At 48.3% G+C, this 11,123-nt stretch overlaps 2 protein-coding genes across 5 annotated transcripts in view; one reads left to right on the top strand and one right to left on the bottom strand.

The window, feature by feature from the left end:
• ZNF584 (zinc finger protein 584) overlaps positions 1-8,581 on the top strand; it is a 26,794-nt gene extending 18,213 nt beyond the window's left edge. For both annotated transcript variants that reach the window (XM_078361054.1, XM_078361055.1), the window contains one exon: positions 7,513-8,581. The gene's annotated coding sequence lies outside the window, so the exon portion shown is untranslated. The remainder of the gene's footprint in view (positions 1-7,512) is intronic.
• On the bottom strand, positions 3,145-10,851 carry ZNF132 (zinc finger protein 132). 3 transcript variants are annotated; one of them, XM_035285033.2, is made up of 3 exons: positions 10,453-10,851; positions 7,727-7,895; positions 3,145-5,580 (listed from the first exon to the last, which is right to left on the bottom strand). In XM_035285033.2, the coding sequence occupies exons 1-3, from the start codon at positions 10,513-10,515 to the stop codon at positions 3,692-3,694; spliced, it is 2,121 nt and encodes a 706-aa protein (XP_035140924.2). In that variant the 5' UTR covers positions 10,516-10,851; the 3' UTR covers positions 3,145-3,691. The 3 variants fall into 3 exon arrangements, with proteins under 3 accessions (XP_035140924.2, XP_035140925.1, XP_035140923.1); XM_035285034.2 differs by lacking the exon at positions 7,727-7,895; XM_035285032.3 differs by lacking the exon at positions 10,453-10,851 and having other exon boundaries at positions 7,727-8,018.
• Positions 10,852-11,123: the final 272 nt, after the last annotated feature.

Here is an 11,123-nt window from a genome sequence, read left to right on the forward strand (position 1 = left end):
ACACTCACTTAGTGCCCCCCCACAAATAGTCTTTAAATGCACCTCACCAGTAGGTCCCAGAAGGGGACCTTGCCTCTGAGGCAAGTGGCTAACCATCAAGGCCTTTATTATCTCAGAGACAGACAGGCAGATCCAGGTCTGGGTCACTGTGTCACATGTAGATGCAGAAAAGAGTCCATGAAGAGAAGCCTTTCTGTATTAGTTACCTATTAGTCCTAGGCCGCAGTAATGCAGTGCTGCCTCAGATTCTGGGGGCTGTGGCTTTCCCACATTTGTTTCCCATAACTCTGTTTGGAATTCTCTGGTGATTCTTCTTGAAAGGGGGTATCTGTGGCTGAAGGCTTTCTCATTTTCACTGCGTTTGTAATGTTTTTTCCCATAGGTGCTTGATGTTGCTTTCTCATAGAGGTCACTGAAGACCATCCTAGATTCCTTACATGCAGGGGTTTTCTCTAATGTGAATTTTTTGGTTCTAGATAAGGATTGATTTCTTCTTGAGTGTCTTTCTTCATACCAAGTGTTTCAAGAGTGTCTCTTTAGTGTGGGCTCTTAGGAGGTTGAAGAGGGCTAGTCTTCATGAGGGCCTTCCCATAGCCAGTGCTCTTGAAGGGCTTCTCCCTCTCATGGCCTGCCCAGTGTTAACTGGTGTTGGAGCTGTGTGGCAACATCTTCCTACTCAGTTCTTCAGGGCTTCCCTGTGCCATGGGTGCTCTGGTGATGGAGAAACGAAGGTGTTTCCACATTCTCTTTTGAGCTTCTCATTATTCTGGTACTCCAGTGCTGGAAAGGGGGTCATCACCCTGGAAAGTCTTCACAACTGCCTGGCCCTAGAGTCCTCTCCCTTATGAATCCTGCTGTGCATGGAAAGTGCTCTTCACAAATGAGACTGTTAGTCGGAGTATCCTGCCTCACATTCACCCGGGAGTACAACCTTTGGCAGGCTAAGGGTGCCATGGTCAGGGTGAGGAATGACCAGTCATGGAGTACTGGCCCTGTCACATACCCCACTGCTGAGCCTGTTAAGTGGCATTCACATGGGCAGGGAGATCAGAGAGGGATCTAGGACAGATTGGCAGCAGCAGTGGCTACTGAAACTGTTGTTCAATGATGTGAGCCCAGGCCACTCTTTGCTTTTTGTTTTTGAGACAGAATCTCTCACTATCTCCCAGGCTGTAGTGCAGTGGCACGATCTTGGCTCACTGCAGTCTCCGCCTTCTGGGTTCAAGCAATTCTCCTGCCTCAGCCTCCTGAGTAGCTGGGACTACAGGTGCACGCCACCACACCCAGCTAATTTTGTTTTTTGTATTTTTAGTAGAGATGGGGTTTCACCATGTTGGCCAGGATGGTCTCAATCTCCTGACCTCATGATCTGCCCACCTCAGCCTCCCAAAGTGCTGGGATTACAGCCTTGAGCCACTGCACCCAGTCCACTCTTTTCTTTTTTAGAGATGGGGCCTTGCTATGTTGCCCAGGTGGACTCAAACTCCTGCGCTCAAGAGATCCTCCCGTCTCAACCTCTCAAGTGGCTGGGACTATAGGTGTGCACCACTGCACCTGGACTCCTATTCACATCCCAGCCAATGCTGTCATGAGTACTTCCTTGTATGAGGGAGGTCAGGGAAACAGCAACAGCTCACATGTACATTATGCTGAAATTACATGACAAATAAGCTTTTTATTTTTATTTTTTGAGACGGAGTTTCACTATTGTTACCCAGGCTGGAGTGCAATGGCGCAATCTCGGCTCACTGCAACCTCCGCCTCCCGGGTTCAAGCAATTCTCCTGCCTCAGCCTCCTGAGTAGCTGGGATTACAGGCGTGCGCCACCATGCCCAGCTAATTTTTTGTATTTTTAGTAGAGACGGGGTTTCACCATGTTGACCAGGATGGTCTCGATCTCTTGACCTCGTGATCCACCTGCCTCGGCCTCCCAAAGTGCTGGGATTACAGGCTTGAGCCACCGCGCCCGGCCAACAAATAAGCTTTTAAAAATAGGTGCCAAGCACCATATTCTACAAGGTTCTGGATCTCAAGCTTTTTCTAAAATACCAGATCTGTCAACTGTGTTAAATACCCCCATCTGCCTGTGCCCACTCTGTTGGCCAGCAAGACTGTGAAGCCACGAAGTGTGTGTTATTGACCAGAAACCCTGGGCAGACTATAAAAACCACTTTCCTGGACTATAGGCTGTCACTTTTCTCAGTCCCCAGTTCCTACCTGGGAGTGATACATGCCAAGATACAGTTCAAGAGAAGTGAAGTGAATGCACCCAAAATTGCATTTGTCTGTTTTAACTGTGGCAAAAACTTTAACATGGCAGATAGGAAGTCTGCAGCTCTGGAGTGGTTCTGCATACCCTCATCCTGCAGTCACAGTTGATGGGGAACTATGGCTACTGCTTTGTCCAGGATAGCATGTACCCTAGTTTACCACAGTCTCCCCAAACCCCTATTTATTACCTCACATCCAGTGTATCTCTATGCACATGGAGTACTCCCTGGGCTCCTCGAGGTTTTTTTTTTTTTTTTGTTCTATTTAAAAATTTTTTTTCAGCTGGGCACGGTGGCTCACGCCTATAATCCCAGCACTTTGGGGGGCCGAGGCGGGTGGATCACAAGGTCAAGAGATCGAGACCATCCTGGTCAACATGGTGAAACCCCGTCTCAACTAAAAATACAAAAAATTAGCTGGGCATGGTGGCGTGCGCCTGTAGTCCCAGCTACTCGGGAGGCTGAGGCAGGAGAAGTGCTTGAACCCGGGAGGCGGAGGTTGCGGTGAGCCAAGATCACACTGTTGCACTCTAGCCTGGGTAACAAGAGCGAAACTCCGTCTCAAAAAAAAAAAATTTTTTTTTTTTTTTTCTCTAGGTTTTGCCTTGGTGACCCTGGGACTATTTTAGTGTTGTAGACTAATTTATTTTTCCTCAGGGTAAGCTCTGGGCCCTAAGATAACTCTAAAACATAGGCCACTGTGTTCAGTCCAGAGCCTTTCAGTCTTCCCCAGTCCTTCACATAGCAATGTGAAGCAGGCTACAACAGGACAGAGCAACTGCCTGCTCTTCTGCTGTGCCCTTAGGCAGATTTCGTGCCCCCACTCTATCCATTCATTTTCTCAGCCTACTCCAACAGAATCCCTAAGACTAAAAGGCAACCTCATCAATAAGCTCTTTATTATCACACAGTATAGTGCAGACAAGGTAGGTTATTCCGGTGGAGGGTGATTTGTGGTCTCAATGGACACATCTTAGGGGTTAAACACAAACTTGATTTCTTCCTGAGCTCAAATTAGATTTCCCTCAAGGCCCCTTGACCAGCATGGGTTCAGCTGACTGCCTAACCCTCTCAGAGGCAATGGGAATTAACACCATTCCAGTGAGCTAAGGATGGTCCTGAATCCCTACAGGACAGGCTAAGGGAGGCTCAGGGAACTGTTTTCCCCATGCATGAGGACAGGACTGCTGCAAATTTTTGGATCCAGGCAAGATGGAAAGTGGCTGTGGCTTCTGCCTTATGCTACATGGGTGAGATGGCCCTGCGAAGTTTTTTGGGCTGGTGAGAAAGAACATAGCAGCTTCTAAACACTTTTCCACATTAGGAGTACATGTAGGTAAATTCTAATACGGGGATTCTACTGCATGAAGTTTGACTTGGCTGAAGATCTTCTCACAAAGACCACTCCCATAAGGCTCCACTCAGGTATGAATCTTTCTATGCTGAGCAAGGTTACAAAGATGGCTAAAGACTTTCCCACACTGGCTACACTCATAAATCCTTTCTCTGGTATGAGCTTTCTGGTGCCGAACAAGTGTAGATCTTTCACTAAAGGCTTTTCCACACTGGATGCACTCATAGGGCCTTTCTTTTGTGTGAACTCTCTGATGACGAACCAGGTGGGAGTTACTGCTGAAGGCTCTTCCACATTCACTGCATTCATAAGGCCTTTCTCCAGTGTGAACTCTCCAGTGACAAATAAGGCTAGATTTTCGGCTAAAGAATTTCCCACATTCACTGCACTTATAAGGCTTTTCTCCAGTATGAACTTTCTGATGCTTAATGAGAATAGAGTTTTGGCTGAAGAATTTCCCACATTCATTGCATTCATAAGGCTTTTCTTTTGTGTGAACTCTCCAGTGTTCAATGAGACTGGAACTGTGAGTGAAGGCTTTCCCACACTCACTACATTCATAAGGCCTTTCTCCGGTGTGAATTCTCCAGTGCTGAATCAGGCTGGAGCTGCGGCTGAAGGATTTCCTACATTCGTTGCACTCATAAGGCCTTTGCCCAGTATGTACTTTCTGGTGCTGGATGAGGGTGGAGCTATTGCTGAAGGCTCTACCACATTCGCTGCATTCAAAAGGCCGTTCTCCAGTGTGAACTTTCTGATGTCGAAGGAGATGGGAGCTTTGGCTGAAGTCTCTTCCACATTCACTGCACTCAAAAGGCCGTTCTCCAGTGTGAACTTTCTGGTGCTGAGCAAGGTTGGAGTTATTATTAAAAGCTCTTCCACATTCACTGCATTCATATGGTCTTTCTCCAGTGTGAACTCTCCAGTGCTGAATGAGAGCAGAGCTTCGGCTGAAGGATTTACCACATTGATTGCATTCATAAGGTCTTACTTGGGTGTGAACTTTCTGGTGCCGAAGGAAATTGGAGCTTTGGCTGAAGGCTCTTCCACATTTCAGGCACTCAAAAGGCCTTTCTCCAGTGTGAACTTTCTCATGTCGAATGAGGTGTGATCTGTTATTGAAGGCTTTCCCACATTCACTGCACTCATAATGCCTTTCTCCTGGGTGAATTCTCTGATGATGAACAAATGTGAGTTTGTGGTTGAAGGTTTTCGCACATTGAGTGCACTCATAATATTTTACTTTAGTGTGAAATTTCTGGTGCTTCCTCAGCTTAGATAGGTGACTAAAGGCCTTTCCACACTCCTTGCACACATGGGATATTTCCCCAGTGTGAAGTTTTTGATTACCAAGGGTTGATTTCTCCTCTAAGAAATTTCCACCTGTTGGGCATCTAAATGTTATCTCTTCAGAGTGAGTTCTCAAATGGTTGAGGAGAGTGGAGCTTTTCAGGAATGCTTTTCCATAGTTGCTGCACTTGAAGAGTTTCTGTGTAGTACAGACTTCTGGAATCTGCCCAAGATTGGAATATGGCTTCCTCCCACTGTCAACAGCTTGAAGCTGGAGGAGGTCACGGCTGTCCAGGATGGCCTTCCCACCTTCCCTGCAAGTCAAGGGGTTCTCTGACAGGTGGACTTTAGAGCTCTTCATAAGTGCATCCCTGTTCTTATACCATCTGAAGGGCTTCCCTCTACTATACTCCCGGTGCTGGTGAAGGTTTGTGCTCAACCAAAACTCTCTCCCACATGTTCCACATGAGTAGGGTTTCTCCTGAGAGTATGTTCCCTGATGCTCAGCCAGGTGCAAAATGTCTTTCAAGTATAGCCCACACATATCACAGGGGTTAGCCTTCTGGGTGGAGGGATCTGCATGTGCATTCCTGACCTGTAACACCTCTTCTACAGAAGCATTCTTCTTGGGATGGGCCTCCTCACCCTCTACTCCATGCCAGCAACCTGAAAGTACAGAAACGCCAGTTACCTAGGTATTCCACTTGGTGGTAATGGATGCCTTCATTAGAAATGTGTTACCCAGGAATTCACACCCAAGAAGAGGTCCCAGGGATTGTTGACAGGCCAACAGGACCATCATCAAGGGTGAATAAGGGCCCATTACTATGCAGGATAGGGACCAGCCAAGCAACAGAATAAGGGAGACCTCACCAGGGTCAGGACACAGAAATGGGTCAAAGGACTTAAATAGACATTTCTCCAAAAGAAGGTATATACACAAATGATCAATAAGCATTTGAAAAGACGTTCAGCATCCTTAATCATTAGGAGTATGCAAACCAAAACCACAGTGAGATACAGCTTCACACCCACCAGCATAGCTATAATAAATAAACAGCAACAAACGAAGATGAAGTAGAAAAACTGGAGCACTTACACACTGCAGATAGGGATGTAAAATGGGGCAGCCAATTTGGAAAAGAGTTTGGCAAGTCTGCTCCTACAGAGCTACACAAGAGAATTAAAAGCCTATCTACACAAAAATGTATACAAGACCATTCATGGCAGTACGTTTTTAAAGATTGAGGTGGGGTCTTGCTATGTCACCCAGATTGATCTCAAACTTCTGAGCTCAAATTATCCCCCTGCCTCAGCCTCCTGAGTAGCTGTATTATAGGCACCTCGCCGAGCTTCTATAGCAGCAATTTTTCTGACACCTAAAAAAAATGGAAACAAGCCAAATTCTCATCAACTGCTAAATGGATAAACAAACTGTAATCTATCTATACACTGGAATATTTGGCTGTTAAAAAGAATGAAATATTGATACATGCTACTAAATTGACGAACTTCAAAAACATGTTAAGAGAAAGCCAGTCACGGAAAAACACATGGTAAGAGTCAATTTCTATAAAATAGCTAGGAAAGGTAAGTCTATATAGTCAAGTAGATTCATGGTTGCCTAGGACCGGGGGAAATAAGGGATAAGGGAAGATGACAGCTAATGGGACTGCTAATGAGACCTAAAGCTTCTCTTTAGGTGATGAAAACATGCTAAAATTACATTATCGCAATGACATATAAAAATCACTAAACTGTATACTTTTTTTTTTTGAGACTAACCTGTATACTTTAAAGGGTGAATAGTGGCTGGACGCGGTGGCTCACGCCTGTAATCCCAACACTTTGGGAGGCTGAAGCGGGTGGATCACGAGGTCAGGAGTTTGAGACCAGCCTGGCCAATATGGTGAAACCCCGTCTCTACTAAAAATACAACAAGTAGCTAGGTGTGGTGGCATGTGTCTGTACTCCTAGGTACTCAACAGGCTGAGGCAGAAGAATCACTTGAACCCAGGAGGCAGAGGTTGCAGTGAGCCAAGATTGCGCCACTGCACTCCCGCCTTGAGACAGAGCAAGACTCTGTGTCAAAAAAAGAAAAAAAGAAAGGAAAAGAAAAAGGTGAATTGTATGGCTTATCTTAATAAAGCTTGTTTTTTTTTTTTTGAGATGGAGTTTCACTCGTTACCCAGGCTGGAGTGCAATGGCGTGATCTTGACTCACCGCAACCTCCGCCTCCTGGGTTCAGGCAATTCTCCTGCCTCAGCCTCCTGAGTAGCTGGGATTACAGGCATGTGCTACCATGCCCAGCTAATTTTTTGTATTTTTAGTAGAGGCAGGGTTTCACCATGTTGACCAGGATGGTCTCGATCTCTTGACCTCGTGATCCACCCGCCTCAGCCTCCCAAAATGCTGGAATTACAGGCGTGAGTCACCGCGCCCAGCAATAAAGCTATTTTTTAAAAAATATCTCACTGGGGAAAGAAACAGAATCTGGGCATGGCCTCATACTAGGTAACCCAACCAGGGATTGGTGAAGTTCAGTGGGAGCTGTTAGGAAGACTGGAGATGTCTGATCCCCAACCTTTGCCTCCACAGGGCTCCTGGGCAACAGCTATTAGGAAAGCTCACGAGGCTGTTCAGAAGAGAGACAGGGGAAGTACACACAGCAGACTGGCCACCGCAGCACCTACAACAGGAAACCTGAGAAGGAAGCAGTACCCATGATCTGGCTTTGGCATGAACAGAACTTTCTATGGGGAAGAGACACAGGGCATAAGCTGGTCACCACCATGCTGGGGCAGGGCATTACCAAGTGAGGTAATGAGCTCAAAGTTTTCCACCATCACATTGTGGTACAGGTGCCTCTGGGCTACATCAAGGAGCCCCCACTCCTCCTGGGAGAAATATACAGCCACATCTTCAAAGGTTACCAGGCTCTTCAATGAGGGGACAGCTGAGCCACAGGGCCAACAGGTATGCTGAAAAAGAAACAAATGATGAAATGGAAATATGTAGGCCCTTGCCATGTGACTCAGAATTCTGACACATCTACCACTGACATCTCTTTCTCTTATGATTCTCTCAGACCATCTACTACTCATCCACAGCTTACCTTCTTCCTCAGGGCCCCACTTAACATGCCCTGGACTTAATGGTGCCCCTCCCTCTCCTAGTAGTCCCACTGGTCACTGTATTGAGGACAACCCAACCTAGAGAAGCAACAGGCCGATGGGCAGATGCATGCTGGCTCCTCCCTCCTGCTGGCCAATTTTCCTTGTGTCTTCTGGCTCATACCTCCCACACAAGAAAATCTGGGCTTTCCTTTCTCTTTATGCCTCTTGTACCAGGGCCAAGGGGCCAATGGTTCACATTCCCTCACCTTTACATGTCACTCCTCAGACCAGACAATTCTCATGTTTCCATCCCCTCCCTGTGCACACTGTAGGCTTCTCCCTAGCATCTCACCATGTGCTAGGGAGAACATGGTGAGATATTCCTGACAGACGCATCCAGGATCCAATCCTGGTCCAGCTACAGAGCTCCAAACACTCCACTGCCAGAGGCAGCCACAGCCTTGAAGTCAATGCCTGCCCTCCTTGCCCTGTTTCTTCAACCATCAGCTGCCCAGAATCAAAAGCAGATCTCAAATATCTTTTCCCTCTTATATTGTTGCCTTTGTATGTGTTGTCTCATTCCTAGTCATAGCTGTCTTTGGTATTCCTAACACTCAAATACTAAGACTCACTGGCCCCACCTTGGCCTGGGGACTCAGCTTAGACTGGCCCTTTCTGATCTTGCCACTCCACCAGCCTGACAAAAACCCCAGGACCCCACTTAAGAGGAGATAACATGCCCTGACCATAAAAAGGATGGCCACAAAAACATAGTGAGCTGTAGAGACGTAAGTCAACCTAAACCAAAGCCCAGCTCTCATGCTTCTATTGCTGTGCTTCATTTTTGTCCTAGACCTCCTCTCTGCTCAGGAGGCTTGGCCACTGTCTTAAACCCAACCAACAATTGCATGCGGTGTCCACACAAAAGCATCCATCCATTGGATGTTTCCAGCCTAAACCCGACATAATTTCTTTCTTTTTTTTTTTTTTTTGAGATGGAGTTTTGCTGTTGTTACCCAGACTGGAGTGCAATGGCATGATCTCGGCTCACCGCAGCCTCCACCTTCTGGGTTCAAGCAATTCTCCTGCTCAGCCTCCTGAGTAGCTGGGAGTACAGGCGTGCACCACCATGCCCAGCTAATTTTTTTATTTTTAGTAGAGACGGGGTTTCACCGTGTTGACCAGGATGGTCTCGATCTCTTGACCTCGTGATCCACCCGCCTTGGCCTCCCAAAGTGCTGGGATTATACATGTAAGCCACTGCGCCCGGCCATAACCTGACATAATTTCATAATTGCATGTTTAGAGGTCCACTTGGCACCTCAATTTGGCAGTCTCTGGGACATCTCAAATACAACATGGCCAAAATCCAACTCTTTGAGCTTCTCCCTGAGATGTACTCCTCACACAAACTTCCACATCTGAAAGATCTAACGTCATTTTTTTTTTTTTAAAGACAGAGTCTCGCTCTGTCACTCAGGCTGGAGTGCAGTGGCATAATCTCAGCTCACTGCAACCTTCATCTCCCAGATTCAAACAATTCTGCCTCAGCCTCCCAAGTTGCCGGGATTACAGGTGCATGCTACCATGCCCCAGCTAATTTTTTTTGTATTTTTAGCAGAGATGGGGTTTCGTCATGTTGGCCAGGCTGGTCTCAAACTCCTGACCTCAAGTGATCTGCCCACCTCAGCCTCCCAAAGTGTATACCACTGTGCCCAGCCTAAGGTCAATCGTAACATCTCACTTTATTTCACTGTCCCATCTCTCTTTCGCTGTCCCACATCAGGTAATCTATGGCCCAATTTGGGCAGATTCAGAAGCCAACCATTTGTCCTACCTCCACAGGTCCCCTTCTGTCCAGCTACCCAAAGCACACATCTGGACCACGTCTATCAACCCCTCACTGGCCTTCCTGCCCCACCCTCACCATCCCTCCAGTCTGCTCTCCACTGGGCATCTATAGGGAGTCTGTTAAGACTGGAGTCAGAGCACCTCCTTCCTCTGCTCCAAACCTTCCATGGTTGACACCACCATCAGAATAGCGGCCCAGGTCCTCAGGCTGCCATTCCAGGCCTAAGTCTGGTTTACGTGCTGTTTCCACCAGACTAAATGGAGATCTGCAGTCCCTGGAATGCTTCCATGTCATCACCACTAGGCAATGCACACATGCTGGGTCCCTGTGCCTGGGACAGCCTTCCAGATTTCATTCCATAGGATTCCAGAAATGGGAATCCCTCGATATAACCCCTGGCCTGGATTCAGGATGGCAAGGGTAAGTGATTACCAGGGCAGGGCCCAAGACCCATGTGTGAGGACAGGACACGGCCAAGACTCCCAGGACACCAACATTCCCTATATCTGGGCTTCAGGATCCTGACTGCCGGAATCCCAGCGGTGAGGGCTCGGGGCACACTCCACTCACCTGCGCCGGGCCCATCAGCGACGCTGGCAACCCCATTGGAACCTGTGGGCTGGGCAGTGCCATAACAGGAGGTGCCAGGGCTAGCTCAGCTGAACCCTCACACCTCCACTGGGTGGCGCGAACATTGGCTGACGGTCGCACTCGGGGCCTGTCTTCCCAGATACAAAACGCGCGCGAGGAACAGGGAGCCGCCTCCGGGCACCGCAGGAACGAAAGTTGGGTAAGGAGACTCCAGAGACCCGTGGCGCTGGCTCCACTTTCGGGATCACCTTGGTTCAGAAAAGCAGAGTCAGTAGCCGGGGGCTAGGGTGTGTGCGCAGGCGCAGTGACGGTCCCTGAACCCACTCCCGCGCCCCCGTCCAGCTCCACAGGCCTGCTGCAGCCCAACCCACCAGCCGCAAAGGCAGCGCCGGAAGTCCCGCCCCTCGTCGGAGCCTCCATTGGCTCAGGGCACCCTGCCGACTATGACGCCATTCCCTGTCCTCGTCACGCTGCGTCTATGTCGTTGCCAAGGTGATTGAAGAAAGGCGTTTCTTGCGTCGCCGGTCACGCAACGCAAACTACATTATCCAGAAGGACCCTCGCCGAGCAGCTGGGCTGGCGTTGGCAGCCCGGGAGAAGGGCACTTCCGGGCGGGGCGTAAAGACGATGGCCAATCACAGCCTGCGAGC

Source organism: Callithrix jacchus, chromosome 22 (assembly GCF_049354715.1).
Source record: "Callithrix jacchus isolate 240 chromosome 22, calJac240_pri, whole genome shotgun sequence".
In the NCBI taxonomy this organism is placed as follows: domain Eukaryota; kingdom Metazoa; phylum Chordata; class Mammalia; order Primates; family Cebidae; genus Callithrix; species Callithrix jacchus.

Coding starts and splice junctions, on each gene's coding strand:
- ZNF132 (XM_035285032.3), bottom strand. CDS start 8,018: ATGAGTAGTAGATGGTCTGAGAGAATCATAAGAGAAAGAGATGTCAGT. Junction 5,581..7,726: donor TGAGCTCATTACCTCACTTG/GTAATGCCCTGC, acceptor CTGTACTTTCAG/GTTGCTGGCATGGAGTAGAG.